This window comes from Manis javanica, chromosome 1, assembly GCF_040802235.1.
Source record: "Manis javanica isolate MJ-LG chromosome 1, MJ_LKY, whole genome shotgun sequence".
Lineage (NCBI taxonomy): Eukaryota > Metazoa > Chordata > Mammalia > Pholidota > Manidae > Manis > Manis javanica.
This window is the reverse complement of record NC_133156.1, coordinates 163,927,551-163,944,427: the sequence shown is the minus strand read 5'-3', so window position 1 is coordinate 163,944,427 and position 16,877 is coordinate 163,927,551. Positions and strand designations below refer to the sequence as shown.

The 16,877-nt window shown below is 37.7% G+C and overlaps 1 protein-coding gene across 1 annotated transcript in view; it reads right to left on the bottom strand.

Moving 5' to 3' along the window:
* Positions 1-16,877, bottom strand: part of LOC108388320 (girdin-like) — a 101,018-nt gene that overhangs the window by 34,846 nt on the left and 49,295 nt on the right. The window contains 1 exon segment of the mRNA XM_073240088.1: positions 15,309-15,466. Coding sequence (XP_073096189.1) covers positions 15,309-15,466 — 158 coding nt within the window.

The following is a 16,877-nucleotide window of genomic DNA, read 5'->3' as shown; positions in this document are numbered from 1 at the left end:
GGGCAGCAGGAAGCATGGAGGCCCCTCACAGAGATAAACAGCCTCCCGGCCGTTCCCCCTACAACACGGCTCAACCTTATCAGAGCAGCAGCCCAAGGCAGGCCACGCTCACAGCAACAGCGGAGATAAACTCCATAGAGGCCAGGCACGATTCAGAAGCCCCGTCTGTGCGCAGCTGCCCAGAACAAGCCACTAGAGGTAGCTGTTCTCCCAGGAGAGGAAGGCTACAAACCAACAAGAAGGAAAGTTCTTCCAGCCGTCACTCGTGCCTGCTCTGCAAACTATCTCTATCGCCATGAAAAGGCAAAATTTGAGGCAGACAAAGATAACAGAGACAACACTTGAGAAGGAGACAGACCGAACCAGTCTTCCTGAAAAATAATTCAAAATAAAAATGATAAACATGCTGATGGAGATGCAGAGAAATATACAAGAGCTAAGGGATGAGGTCTGGAGGGAGATTACAGACGTCTGAGAGAGATTACAGATGTCCAGAAGGAGATTACAGAAGTGAAACAAACTCTGGAAGGATTTATAAGCAGAATGGATAAGACGCAAGAGGCCATGGATGGAATAGAAACCAGAGGAGAGGAACGCATAGAAGATGACACAGAGAGAGATAAAAGGATCTCCAGGAATGAAACAATATTAAGAGAACTCTGTGACCAATCTAAAAGGAACAATATCCGTATTATAGGGGTACCAGAAGAAGAGAGAGAAAAAGGGATAGAAAGTGCCTTTGAAGAAATAATTGCTGAAAACTTCCCCAACTGGGGGAGGAAATAATTGAGCAGACCACGGAAATACACAGAACTCCCAACAGAAAGGGTCCAAGGAGGACAACACCAAGACACAATAATTAAAATGGCAAAGATCAAGGACAAGGAAAGAGTTTTAAAGGCAGCTAGAGAGAAAAAGGTAACCTATAAAGGAAAACCCATCAGGCTATCATCAGACTTCTCAACAGAAAACTTACAGGCCAGAAGAGAATGGCATGAAACAGAAGGGTCTTGAACCAAGGATACTGTATCCAGCACAATTATCATTTAAGTATGAAGGAGGGATTAAACAATTCCCAGACAAGCAAAAGTTGAGGGAATTTGCTTCCAACAAACCACCTCTACAGGGTATTCTAGAGGGACTATTCTAGACGGGAGCACTCCTAAGGCTAAATAGATGTCACCAGAGAAAATAAAATCACAGCAAAAAAACCAGACCAACCAAATACTGACTAAAGGCAAAAAATAAAATCAACTACCCACTAAAAGCAGTTAAAGGAAACATGAAATAGCACAGAATAAAACAACCAACATATAAAGAATGGAGGAAGAGGAATAAGAAGGGAGAGAAGAAAAGAATCTCCAGACAGTGTATATAATAGCTCAATAAGCGAGCTAAGTAAGGCAGTAAGATACTAAAGAAGCTAACCTTGAACCTTTGGTAACCACGAATCTAAAGCCTGCAATGGCAATAAGTACATATCTTTCAATAGTCACCCTAAATGTAAATGGACTGAATGCACCAATCAAAAGTCACAGAGTAATAGAATGGATAAAAATGCAAGACCCATCTCTATGCTGCTTAAAGAAACTCACCTCAAACCCAAAGACATGCACAGACTAAAAATCAAGGGATGGAAAATATATTTCAGGCAAACAACAGAGAGAAGAAAGCAGGTGTTGCAGTACTAGTATCAGACAAAATAGACTTCAAAACAAAGAAAGGAACAAGAGATAAAGAAGGACATTACATAATGATAAAGGGCTGAGTTCAACAAGAGAATATAACCATTATAAATATATATATGCACCCAACACAGGAGCACCAGCATATGTGAAACAAATACTAACAGAACTAAAGGGGGAAATAGAATGCAATGCGTTCACTTTAGGAAGCTTCAACATGCCATTCACCCCAAAGGGCAGAAAATAAGTAAGGACATGGATGCACTGAACAAATCACTAGAACAGATGGACCTAATAGACATCTATAGAACTCTACATCCAAAAGCAACAGGATATACATTCGTCTCAAGTGCACATGGAACATTCTCCAGAATATACCACATACTAGCTCACAAAAAGAGCCTCAGTAAATTCCAAAAGATTGAAATTCTACCAACCAATTTTTCAGACCATAAAGGTATAAAACTAGAAATAAATTCTACAAAGAAAACAAAAAGGCTCACAAACACATGGAGGCTTAACAACATGCACCTAAATAAGCAATGGATCAACGAACAAATTAAAATAGAGATCAAGGAATATATGGAAACAAATGACAACAAAAACACAAAGCCCCAACTTCTGTACGAAGCAGCGAAAACAGTCTTAAGAGGAAAGTATATAGCGATCCAGGCACACTTGAAGAAGGAAGAACAATCCCAAATGAATAGTCTAACATCACAATTATCAAAACTGGAAAACGAAGAAAAAAATGAGGCCTAAAGTCAGCAGAAGGAGGGACATAATAAAGATCAGAGAAGACATAAACAAAATTGAGAAGAATAAAACAATAGCAAAAGTCAATGAAACCAAGAGCTGGTTCTTTGAGAAAATAAACAAAATAGATAAGCCTCTAGCCAAACTTACTAAGAGAAAAAGAGAATCAACACACATCAACAGAATCAGAAATGAGAATGGAAAAATCATGACAGACTACACAGAAATACAAAGAATTATTAAAGACTACTATGAAAACCTATATGCTAACAAGCTGGAAAACCTAGAAGAAATGGACAACTTCCTAGAAAAATACAATCTTCCAAGACTGACCAAAGAAGAAACACAAAAGTAAAACAAACCAATTAGGACTGAAGAAATTGAAATGGTAATAAAAAAAACTACCCATGAACAAAACCCCTGGGCCAGACGGATTTACCTCGGAATTTTATCAGACACACAGAGAAGACATAATACCCATTCTCCTTAAAGTTCTCCAAAAAATAGCAGTGGAGGGAATACTCCCAAACTCATTCTATGAAGCCAACATCACCCTTATATTAAAACCAGGCAAAGACCCCACCAAAAAAGAAAACTACAGACCAATATCCCTGATGAATGTAGATACAAAAATACTCAATAAAATATTAGCAAACCGAATTCAAAAATATATCAAAAGGATCATACACCATGACCAAGTGGGATTCATCCCAGGGATGCAAGGATGGTACAACATTCGAAAATCCATCAACATCATCCATCACATAAACAAAAAGGAGGACAAAAACCACATGATCATCACCATGGATGCTGAAAAAGCATTTGACAAAATTCAACATCCATTCATGACAAAAACTCTCAGCAAAATGGGAATAGAGGGCAAGTACCTAAACATAATAAAGGCCATATATGATAAACCCACAGCCAGCATTATACTGAACAGCGAGAAGCTGAAAGCATTTCCTCTGAGATCGGGAACCAGACAGGGATGCCCACTTTCCCCACTGTTATTTAACATAGTACTGGAGGTCCTAGCCACGGCAATCAGACAAAACAAAGAAATACGAGGAATCCAGATTGGCAAAGAAAAAGTTAAACTGTCACTATTTGCAGATGATATGATACTGTACATAAAAAACCCTAAAGACTCCACTCCAAAACTATTAGAACTGATATCAGAATACAGCAAAGTTGCAGGATACAAAATTAACACACAGAAATCTGTAGCTTTCCTATATACTAACAATGAATCAATAGAAAGAGAAATCAGGAAAACAATTCCATTCAACATTGCATCAAAAAGAGTAAAATACCTAGGAATAAACCTAACCAAAGAAGTGAAAGACTTATACTCTGAAAACTACAAGTCACTCTTAAGAGAAATTAAAGGGGACACTAATAAATGGAAACTCATCCCATGCTCATGGCTAGGAAGAATTAATATAGTCAAAATGGCTATCCTGCCCAAAGCAATATACAGATTTGATGCAATCCCTATCAAATTACCAGCAACATTCTTCAATGAATTGGAACAAATAATTCAAAAATTCATATGGAAACACCGAAGAACCCGAATAGCCAAAGCAATCCTGAGAAAGAAGAATAAAGTAGGGGGGATCTCACTCCCCAACTTCAAGCTCTACTACAAAGCCATAGTAATCAAGACAATTTGGTACTGGCACAAGAACAGAGCCACAGAACAGTGGAACAGATTAGAGACTCCAGAAATTAACTCAAACATATATGGTCAATTAATATTTGATAAAGGAGCCATGGACATACAATGGCAAAATGACAGTCTCTTCAACAGATGGTGCTGGCAAAACTGGACAGCTACATGTAGGAGAATGAAACTGGACCATTGTCTAACCCCATATACAAAGGTAAACTCAAAATGGATCAAAGACCTGAATGTAAGTCATGAAACCATAAAACTCTTGGAAAAAAACATAGGCAAAAACCTCTTAGACATAAACATGAGTGACCTCTTCTTGAACATATCTCCCCAGGCAAGGAAAACAACAGCAAAAATGAGCAAGTGGGACTACATTAAGCTGAAAAGCTTCTGTACAGCAAAAGACACCATCAATAGAACAAAAAGGAACCCTACAGTATGGGAGAATATATTTGAAAATGACAGATCCGATAAAGGCTTGACGTCCAGAATATATAAAGAGCTCACACGCCTCAACAAACAAAAAACAAATAACCCAATTAAAAAATGGGCAGAGGAACTGAACAGACAGTTCTCTAAAAAAGAAATACAGATGGCCAAGAGACACATGAAAAGATGCTCCACATCGCTAATTATCAGAGAAATGCAAATTAAAACTACAATGAGGTATCACCTCACACCAGTAAGGATAGCTGCCATCCAAAAGACAAACAACAACAAATGTTGGCGAGGCTGTGGAGAAAGGGGAACCCTCCTACACTGCTGGTGGGAATGTAAAGTAGTTCAACCATTGTGGAAAGCAGTATGGAGGTTCATCAAAATGCTCAAAACAGACCTACCATTTGACCCAGGAATTCCACTCCTAGGAATTTACCCTAAGAACGCAGCAATCAAGTTTGAGAAAGACAGATACACCCCTATGTTTATCGCAGCACTATTTACAATAGCCAAGAATTGGAAGCAACCTAAATGTCCATCGGTAGATGAATGGATAAAGAAGATGTGGTACATATACACAATGGAATACTACTCAGCCATAAGAAGTGGAAAAATCCAACCATTTGCAGCAACATGGATGGAGCTGTAGAGTATTATGCTCAGTGAAATAAGCCAAGCGGAGAAAGAGAAATACCAAAGGATTTCACTCATCTGAGGAGTATAAGAACAAAGGAAAAAGTGAAGGAACAAAACAGCAGTGGAATTACAGAACCCAAAAATGGACTAACAGGTACCAAAGGGAAAGGAACTGGGGAGGATAGGTGGGCAGGAAGGGATAAGGGGGGGGAAGAAGAAGGGGGGTATTAAGATTAGCATGCATCGGGGGGAGGGAGAAAGGGGAGGGTGGGCTGCACAACACAGAGAGGACAAGTAGTGACTCTACAAGATTTTGCTAAGCTGATGGACAGTAACCGTAATGTGGTTTTTAGGGGGGACCTGATATAGGGGAGAGCATAGTAAACATAGTATTCTTCATGTAAGTGTAGATTAAAAATTAAAAAAAAAAAAAAAAGAAAGAAAGAAAGAAAGAAAGAAAAGGGGGATTACTCCTTGATAGGATAAAACTATTGGTAAATCAAAGATCAACGCATGCTTTAAATATCCTTAATGTTGATCACTTAAATGGTCTCAGATGATCAGCTATGGAGGTACTCTTTTCTGATAATATTCCTTTCTCTTAATAAAAAAAAAACAAAACATCAGTTACTGTGTGCTGACCTCCAGTGAGTTCTGCACAGTGGTATAGAGGGTATGTCAAAGTGTGGGCAAAGGGTCTTTTTGTTTCTATGCAGAAGATCAAGGCCTAGCTTGGCTACCCAGAAAATGAACTAAGATACGATATGAGGAGGAGCTTCCGGCATCAGCACTCTCTGGAGGACTTGTGCCAGGGGATGATCATCAAAAAGCCTCCACAGGGATCCGGACGATGCTGCGGTTGTGGCTGCCTCCAGCCCACCGTCTCCTGGACTTGCCACAGGAATGAGGAGGGAGATGTCTAGGCTGGCATGTGCATACAGTGAGACAACGAATTTGACCGGATCTGTACTGTTGGAACTCAACCAGGAGTTGGGAGGGGTGCAAGTTGTAGCGCTCCAAAATCTTATGACTATAGACTATCTACGGTTAAAAGAACATATGGGATGTGAACAGATCCCAGAAATGGGCTGCTTTAATTTGTCTGATTTCTCTCAGACTGTTCAAGCACAGCTGGACAATATCCATCATATCACAGACAAATTTTCACAAATGCCTAGGGTGCCTAAATGGTTTTCTTGGCTTCACTGGAGATGGATGGTAATTATAGATTTGCTTTGTTTATGTCACCGTATTCCTATTATGTTAATATGTGTGTGCAAATTAGTTAGTAGTTTAAAACCTATACATACTTAAGATACTCTACAAGAAGATATGTCAAAGAAATAATCAATCCTCCCATGTTTTCTTCCATATGCTACATCTATAGCTTTTCTTCTTCCTTCCTAATTACAACCCTTAAATAGAATTCATGCCTCATATCGAATTTACCGAGCATCATAATTCCTCCAGGTGGTAAAGATACCTCGAGACAAGTGCTGGTTATAGAAGCCACAGGGCATAAATCTGCAAAGAGTAAAAAGCTAACCTTTTCAAACAATATGGCTTCTCTCTCACTTACCAACTTTACATCTCCCTGTATGGCCCTGGAAGATGACTGGTTAGCCAGAGACGGGTAAGATTCCTCAAGGAAGGAACAACCTAAGACAGGCACAGTCGCAGGGGGGCCATCAGGTGAGAATTTGGGGATCAACAGAGGTGAGGCTCACAACCTCACCCCTCCTGCTTTGAGAGAAATCTTCTGCACCCGTGGATGTTTTACTGCCCTTGTCTAGCTTGGATTAATACTTAGTCAATAGGCACACACGTGATCATCTGATCATCTACATTTGCCCTCTTACAGCACTAAACTATGTTTTCTACCTTTATCTTGCATCTACCTACCACTTCAGCATTTTATTAAAAATAAAAAAAATAATAATAATAAAGGGAGAAATGTGGGATCAACATATAAATCAAGTACAAAAATCAAACGAATATTCATATTTGACCTGATTGTTTATAGGTCATAATGCGTGATCAAAATCGAAAGTTTCTATGATGAATGCCCTTGTACTGTTCACCATGTAAGAATTTATTCACTATGTAAGAATTCGTTCACCATGTAAGAACTTGTTCGTTATGCTTCAGAAGATTGGAGACTGACGAGAATTAGGCTTGAGATGGATTAAGGATTGTACATTGAGCATTGACCCCCCTATACTGAATTTTATTGTTGTTAACAACCATTTGATGAATAAATATGAGAGATACCCTCTCAAAAAAAAAAAAAAGATTAATCAAGGAATGTTCACTGAAGCATTATTTATAATTGTGAAAAAACTGGAATCAAGTTCAATGTGCCACAATAAAGGATAAGTTGTACTGTGAAAAAAATAAAAATAAAAATAAAAATAAAAAATAAAAAAACAGAGCAACCACTTTCTTTGCTTTGTGCAAAGATATCCCCTACCTAGAGGACAAATATATATATATATATATATATATATATATATATATATATATATATATATATACTTCTATATTCCTTTTTGGTTCTTTCATCATTATTTAATTTTTACATTTATCTCTTTAAGCCATCTGAAATTCAATTTGATTTATGTGCAATATTAATTTAAATAATTTTTCCAAGAGTTATCCAGGATTTCCAGCCTCAATAATCATTTCTTTCTGCACTCATTTGACTATCTATAGCAATGAGGCTTTCATCCACACTTCCCCACTGACACTGTTTTTCAAGAGCTGATTACTTCCTTACTGCCAAATCCAATGGATTATTTTTGGATCTTTTAGCAGAATTTAATATAATCAACTCCATTCTTTTCCTTAAAACACTGTCCTTTGACTTCCTGACTCCACACTCAGGTGTCTCTACTCCTCTACACATTAACTCTAGCCCTTTCACTGATTTCATGTTTTGTGCCCATCTTTTGGCCAAAATTATCAAACTCGAATTATCTGTACCAAGCACTTTGGTTAAGCACTTTTCACTTTGCCAAGCACTTAATCCTCACAAGCGCCCTCTAAAGAAACAGTAGCAGTGATAGCAGCTTACATTTATTGAGCACTAATGTACTAGACACTGTTCACTTGACAATTTACTCACACAACCTTACAATAGGCACAATAATTATTACTACTTAATAGGCTAGGAAACTGATCTTAGAGAGATTAAGTAACTTGGCCGTAGTCACTCAGTTAAGTGGTGGGCCAGGATTCCCACTCAGGCAGAATGCCTCTCAAGCTCATGCACTTGATCATAAGCTACAGGCAGCCTCTCTCCAGGGTACATATTAGAAGTTTCATTTTTATGAAGAGACAGAGTAATGCATATGTATGAATACATCTATAATATGGTTGAATAATATGTGTGAAGAAACAGTAATGTGGCTAATAAATGGTGAAGTCTGCCCTTAACCACTTAAACATCTTTATATTGTGTTCTTCAGATCACATTCTTCTCATTCTTCATGTTCTTCTCGGGCAGTCATACCACTCCCAAGGTTCAACTCTTATGCACAATGCTGCTATTATTCTGTATCAGGTATATCCTACTAATTCCAGATCTCTATTCTGAATTTGAACTAATCATCCAGGGATCATCTCCATGGAGATATATCAAAGGTACCTCAAACTGAATATGTCAAAAACTAAATTTGTCTTTTACCTTACTATTCTTCTTCCCTCTTATGTTCCCTATCTGAGTAAATGGCATCACCGTCCCAATAGAAACCAATTGTAAGAAACCAGGAATTATACCTAAGATCCTGCCTTCTCCCCAACCTCCTCTACAACTTCACTGTTACAACTTTGCATCAGACTCACACTATATGCCTGGACTGCCCTTCAGTCGAGCTTCACATTGTCAACAGATTTTTTTAGTCTAAAAATTCACTAAGAGTCAGTTATTAAGACTAGTATGTCTTTAGTAAAACACAAATCGGATCATATTACACTCCTACACAAAAAAATCCTCAATTGGTCCCTGCTGTTTAAAGTCTGAACTTCTGAGTACTACATATATGACCCTCCATGTATTTCCTCCATCATTTCCTTCCTTTCCTTTCCTTCCTCCCTCTCTTTTTTAAATTAACGTATCATTGATATACAATCTTATGAAGGTTTCACATGAACAACATTGTGGTTTCAACAGTCACCCATAATCAAGTCCCCCTGCCCTGACCCCATTGCAGTCACTGTCTATCAGCATAGTAAGATGCTATAGAGTCATTACTTGTCTTCTCTGTGCTATACTGCCTTCCCCGTGCCCCCCACTACAGTATGTGTGTTAATCATAATGCCCCTTAATCCCCTTCTCCCACTCTCTCCACCCCAACCCCTTCCCTTTGGTAACCACTAGTCCCTTCTTGGAGTCTGTGAGTCTGCTACTGTTTTGTTCCTTCAGTTTTGCTTTATTGTTATACTCCACAAATGAGTGAAATCATTTGATACTTGTCTTTCTCTGCCTGGCTTATTTCACTGAGCATAATACCCTCAAGCTCCATCCATGTTGTTGCGAATAGTAGGATTTCTTTTCTTTTTATGGCTGAATAATATTCCATTGGTATTCACTCCATCATTTTCAACTTCATTTCTTGCCATTGCCCTCCTTAAATCGTATTGAAATTCTTCAACTTCACCTTCTGCTCACAACACCCAAATAAGCTTTTTCAGCATAGTTAATGTCTACTAAAGCTGAAATGTGACTATCTCTATGAAAACTTCTTTCCACCCTCCCTTTTCGCTACCAAGTCAGAAATGACTAAAAGTCCTTTAGGTTTCAACTGCAGGCTATATGGACTGCTTATATAACACCAGTTTCATGTAACTTCACTGATTAAAAGTTTATCTCAAAATTCAATTTAAAAATGGGCGAAGGAACTGAATAAACATTTCTCCAAAGATGATGCACATATGACCAAAAGGCACAGGAAAAGATGCTCCACATCATTAGTCATCAGGGAAATGCAACTCAAAACCACAATGAGGTATCACTTCACACTTACTAGCATGGCTGTAACCAAATAGGAATATAATATAAGTATTGGTGAGGATATGGAAAAACAGGCCCTCAGACATTGCTGGTGCAAATGTAAAATAGTGCAGACAGTCTGACAGTTCCTCAAAAGGCTAAACATAGAGCTACCATATAACACAGCATATCTCCTTGGTACACAACCACCAAGATAAATGAAAACAAATGCCCACATACAGACTTGGATATGAATGATCATAGTAACATTGTTTTATAAAGCCAAAAAGGAGAAACAATCTAAACATACAACTCATAAATGGATAACTAAAATGTGGTATTATCTATGTAATGGAATAGTATTCAGCCATAAAAAGGAATGAAGTACTGAAACATGCTAGAATGAGGACGAACCTTGACAACATTATGCTAAGTGAAAGAAGCCAGTAACAAAAGGCCACATAGTATATAATTTCATTTATATGAAATGTCCAGAATAGGCAAATCCATGGACTAGAAAGTAGATTAATGCTTCCCAAGAGCCTTGGGCAAAAAGGGGCAGGGAATGGCTGCCAATGAGTATGTAGTTTCTTTGTGTGGTGTTAAAAATTACTTGATATTAGATGGTATGTGATGGTTGCCCAGCTCTATGAATTATATAAAAATCAGTGAATTGTATACATTAGAAACATGAATTTTCTGATTTATGAATTATATCTCAAGAAATCTATTTTAAAAAAATACACAATTTGTGTGAAAGAAAAACTCTGAATACATGAGATACAAGGAAGCAGAGAAAATTATTAAAAAAAGTCTTTGATAACTGAGAAGTGACTGGTGGTTACCATAGGGGCGGGGTTAGGATGGGTAGGTAAAAGAGATAATGAGGCACAAAATCTAAATCATAATGTAAGTTGGTTGCAGGGACAAAGTGCACAATCAATGATTCTGTAAAATCTTTCTATGCAGATAGCAACTGCATTAGTTGGGGTGAGGATTTAACAATGTGAGTAACTGTTGAATCACTGTGTTGTATACTTGAAAACAATATAATACTGTATGTCAACTATATTTCAATAAAAAAGAGAAGAAAAAAATGAAGTTTTTGATGTTAACTAATGCAAATAGTGAAATTTATAAGGAATTACGTATTCTTCCATCCAATTCACAAATTATTCTTTTACTCTGTATATTAATAAATCAAAAGCAATTATATTACAATGTACTACCCATAAGTAATTATGCTATCCATTGCATGTTCTCATTACAATTATTTATTTCCATTAGGTATAAGGCAACCTGAACTATTTTTACCTACCATGATTCCCACACCTTATCACTTTAGTCAAGATCTGTCCCAACAAAAATACATAAAACTAATGTTAATAGAAGAAATCCATGAAGGAATGCATTTTCAAAGAATAACAAAGATGGCATTTGATAAAATGTTAGTTACTGGGAATACCTGCTTTATCTGGCACATTTATTTACTCATTTAAAATCCTCATTTACATTTTTCCACCAACATATGAGACACTCAATTTTATCAATCACTTTAAGTTGCTTGGAATTTTAAAATACTCCATGGCCAAGTAAGTTTTATTTAAAAATCAAATTTTAATATAGTGCAAAATGTTAAATGAATTCACAGCCATCAATGCAATTCTAATTGCATACTTTAAATACTGAAGAAGATTATGCTAAATTATATGGAACCAACTAGTGTTCACTGTTTAGGCTATCCATTAGCTGTCAGTCGAACTAAGAACAGCAATCTCTCCTCCAATTTCCCTGGTGCAGCTGTTTATAGAATATCCTGGGCATATTCACTTCAACAGGTACATAATAATGCAGACATCCACAATGAAAACTGTATTTTTTTGTTTTCAAGTTTTCCTACAGACTGTGTATTTTTTATACCTTGTATATTCAGTCAGATTTTTAAACCAAATGTTTTAAATAATCAGTAAATAAACCTAATTGCTATATTTTGTCTTTAAATTTAAATCTATACTCTGAAGACCAAATCTAGGAGAACAAATCAAGGAAAAAGGTAAAAAGAAAAAACTCCAAACACAAAAATCTTCTGTTCTTTTTGAAGTGCAAAATAAAAAATCTCCACTAGAGACTGGTCATGTCTTTACAGGCATAGCTCAGAGACACTGCAGGTTTGGTTCCAGACCACCCCAATGAAGCAAATATCATAATAAAGTGAATATCACAAAAAAGCAAGTCAAATGAATTTCTTGCTTTCCCAATGCATATAAAAGTCAGGTTTACACTATACTGTAGTTAATAGTGTGCAATAGCTTTATGTCTAATGTTAACTTTAAAATACTTATTGCTAAAAAATGCTAACCATCACCCGAGTTTTCAGCAAATTATCATTTTTTTGCTGGTGGAGTCTCTTGCCTCCATGGTGCTGGCTGCTGACTGCTCAGGGTGGTGCTTGCTGAAGGCTGGGCTGGCTGGGGCAACTTCTTAAAACAGCAATGAAGTTGTCCACACTGACAGACTCTTCCTTTCGTGGCTGGTTTCTCTGGAGCGTGTTATGCTGTTTGATAGCATTTCACTCACAGTGGAACATCTTTCAAAGCTGGAGTCAGTCCTCTCAAACTCTGCTGCTGCTTTATCAACTCAGTTTATGTAGTAGTCTAAACCGTTTGTTGTCATTTCAACAATCTTCACAGCATCTTCAGCAGGAATGGATAGCATCTCAAGAAACCACTTTCTTTGCTCATCCACAAGACGGAAATCCTCATCCATTCAAGTTTTACCATGAGGTTGCAGCCATTCAGTCACATTTCCTGGCTCCACTTGTAATTCTAGTTCTCTTTCTGTGTTTGTGACATCTGCGGTTACTTCTTCCTCAGAGTCTTGAACCCCTCAAAGTCATCCATGAAGGCTGGAGTTAACTTCTTCCAAAGTCTGTTAATATTGACAATTTTGAGCTCTCTCCACGAATCACAAATGTCCTTAATGGCATCTAGAATAGTGACTACTTTCCAGGTTTCAGTTTACTTTGGCCAGATCCATCAAAGGAATCTATCTATGGCAGCTACAGCCTTATGAAATGTATTTCTTAAAGAATAAGACTTGCAAGTCAGTATTACTCCTTGATCCATGGGCTGCAGAATAGCTGTTGTATAAGCAGACATGCAAACACATTACTCTTGTTGCACATCTCCACACCAGAGCTGTTGGGTGAGCAGGTGTGTTACCAATGAGCAGTAGTGTTTTGAAAGGAATCTTTTTTCTGAGCAGTCAGTCTCAACAACGGGCCTGATATATGCAGTAAACCATACTGTAAACAGATAAGCTGTCATCCAGGCTTTGTTGTTCCATATATGGAGAACAGGTAGAGTGGACTTAGGATAATTCTTTAGGGCCCTAGAGTTTTCAGAATTGTCAATGAACACTGGCTTGAACTTCAAGTCACCAGCTGCATTACCCCCTAACAAGAGAGCCAGCCTGTCCTTTGAAGCTTTGAAGGCAGGCTTTGACTTCTCCTTTCTAGTTATGGAAGTCCAAGGTGACAAGTTCTTCTGATACAAGGCTGTTTTGTTTACATTGAAAATCCACTGCTCAGTGCAGCACCTTCAAGAGTTGCCTTAGCCAGATCTTCTGGATAACTTGTTGCAGCTTCTGCGTCAGCACTTGCTGCTTCACCTGCACTTAGATGTGTTTTGGAGACATCCTCCTTCCTAAAACCTTAAGAACCAACCTCTGCTAGCTTCCAGCTTTTCTTCTGCCCCTTCCTTACCTCTCTCAGCCTTTATGGAATTGAAGATAGTTAGGGCCTTGCTCTGGATGAGGCTTTGGCTTTAATGAATGTGGTGGCTGGTTTGGTCTTCTATCCAGACCACTAAACCTTTCTCCAGATCAGCAGTAAGGCTGTTCCACTTTCTTTTCATCCATGGGTTAACCAGAGTAGCGCTTTTAATATCCTTCAAGGACTCTTCCTTTGCGTTCACAACCTGGCTAACTGGCGCCAGAGGCCTAGCTTTCAGCCTGCTTTGGTTGTTGACATGCCTTCCTTGCTAAGCTTAACCATTTTTAGCTTTTGATTTAAAGTGGGAGATGTGCAACTCTTCCTTTCACTTGAACACTTTAGAGCCCATCGTAGGGTAATTAACTGGCCTAATTTCAATATTGTTGTGTCTCAGGGAATGGGGAGGCCCGAGAACATGGAGAGAGATGGGAATGGCTGGTTGTTAGAGCAATCAGAACATGCACAATACTTATGGATTAACTTTGGGGTGTGTTTGTGATACCCCAAAACAATTACAGTAGCCTTAAAGATCACCGATCACAGATCACCATAATGAACTTAACAATAATGAAAAAGTTGAAATAAAATGTGACATAAATATGAAGTGAGCAAATGCTTTTGGAAAATGGCACCGATAGACTTACTTGACACAGGATTGCCACAAACCTTCAATTTGTAAAGAAAACAGTATCTGTGAGCACAGTAAAGCCAAGTATGCAATTAAAGAGCAATAGAATGAGGTATGCCTCGACATTTTCTTCACCAAGGAATGCCTATGTGACATTTATACTGACTTTCCTATAATGATCTTTGAAGACTAAATAAATATAATTACATCAGCACTAACCAATCTGAGTATTTACCATTTCTAAGTACATGACTCAAGCATTTCTGTTACTCAGTACAGAGAATACATACACAATATAATTTTTTTGTAATACTTTATGCTAACAATTCAGTCTTTTATGACATTAATTTTAAGAGCTAGACTTGTTGATCTGATTTGGTGGATGCTAGTATTTTGGATTTCATGGGATGTTAAAATGAAAAAAATTAAGAAGACCCCAAAATACCAAGGAAGAACATTATTTTATAAATGAAAGGATATTTTAAAACTAGAAAGATAGGAAGGACAAAAATCCGGAATAAAGGACATAGTTTAGACTGGTAAGATTTAGCATTAGGAAATCCTTATGCCAGTTTCCTTATTTTTCTCATTTTGACAAATACTAGTAAAACTCTGACACAGGCTAGTTAATGGGAACCATTGCTGTATGTGCCACAGGTCTATACACATTACTTAGGTCAACTCTGTGACCATATAAATTCAATGAAACTTGAAAATAAGCAACTTACAGTTCGTCTCTAAGCCTTCTTATCTTGGCTTTAGCATCTGCCAGTTGTTGACTTTCTGTTTGCTTCATGCCTGGAGAACCACAGGGTGACTGTACAGATGAAGAGGCATGGGGTAGAAAGTGAAGACCATCTTGCTCTTCAGAGAGTTCTATGATAGTCTAAGGCAATACAGAAATAAACACACATTCACTTTTAGTATTCTAGGTTATGAGAACATCAACATGATTCACTGCATGTAGTACTGTACTACAATATGAAAAACAACTCATTGGTCCAAAAATATCTTAACTTTGTGATACGTAGCTCTCATTTTTAAAAGTTTCATTCAACAGTTTATGGATAAGCTATTTAGTTGACAGTACTAGAAGACAACTTACTATTTCTTTCCTTCCTAGTTCTTTTAAGAAATCAATTGTGATAAAAGTAACTATTCCGATAGCAATGTTGGAAAGGCATAGGAAAATGACATAGAAAAAAAATTAACCCAAGAGTGATAGGTCTACAACTGTCCTGGCCAATATTGTAGCCAATAGCACAAGTAGCTATTTAACTAAAATGTTCTCAAGTTAAAAACAAGGTTCCTTCCTTGTCATACTAGCCACCTTTCAAGTGAATAATGGCCATATATAACAAGTGGTTACCATGCTGCACAGAGCAGAAATACAATCTTGCCATCACTGCAGAACTGGACAATGCTCTAGAACTGACCTAACAGGGGCCTGACAGGGACCTAATAGGACCTCAGAAGTTTAGTTCAATTTCTTAATTCTGCAAGTAAGGTAACTGAGTCACAGAAATTGATTTGCTTATGATCACACAAGCTAGTAGCAAGCAATGCCAAGACTCTAGGCCAGTCTCTTGACTCCATATCTTATGCTCTCCTCTTACAGTACTGGTCCAATCTGCTTCCCATGTCAGTGCTACTTTTATTTCTTTGTCTAAAGACCCTCTATGGGACACCAATCTCCTTCTACTTAACCTAGACCTGAACTTTAAAGGGCTATTTAACCTACATGTACTTCATTCAATCATATTCTCTAATTTTCCTTTTTGAAAACTCTCTTTATTCTAGACTAATTTCTCAGGTTTTCTTTCAAACTTTGCAGGCAAACAGAAATTGTCTTCAACAGCAACTTCAACTGTCCTGCTCCAGAATGGGTGGGAATACCACCTTGGGGCCATGAAATCACAATCCTCACTTTGCTTCTCATCACCAAGTCTTATAATGCCCTCACTGAATCATTACTTTTCTTCTTTTTTTTAACCACTCATCACAATCCATTTCTTTATCCTTTGGATTTTTTTTTTCAGCACCTGAATCAAGGTCTGTCTAACTATTGCTTTTACAGATTCCACTATGCCTACTAATAAACCACAGAGTGCGGCTTCCCAGTTCCTTTTCTCTCTACAACTCCACATCCACTCACTATTCAATAAATAGAGGTTTCTCCATGAGAGAACCATTCCCCTTTTCTGCCATGTTTCATACAATCATTACTCCCAAGTCAATGTATCTATCCTAAACCTTGAATCACTCAATTCCCGCTTTTTGCCCACTCAAAAAGATTA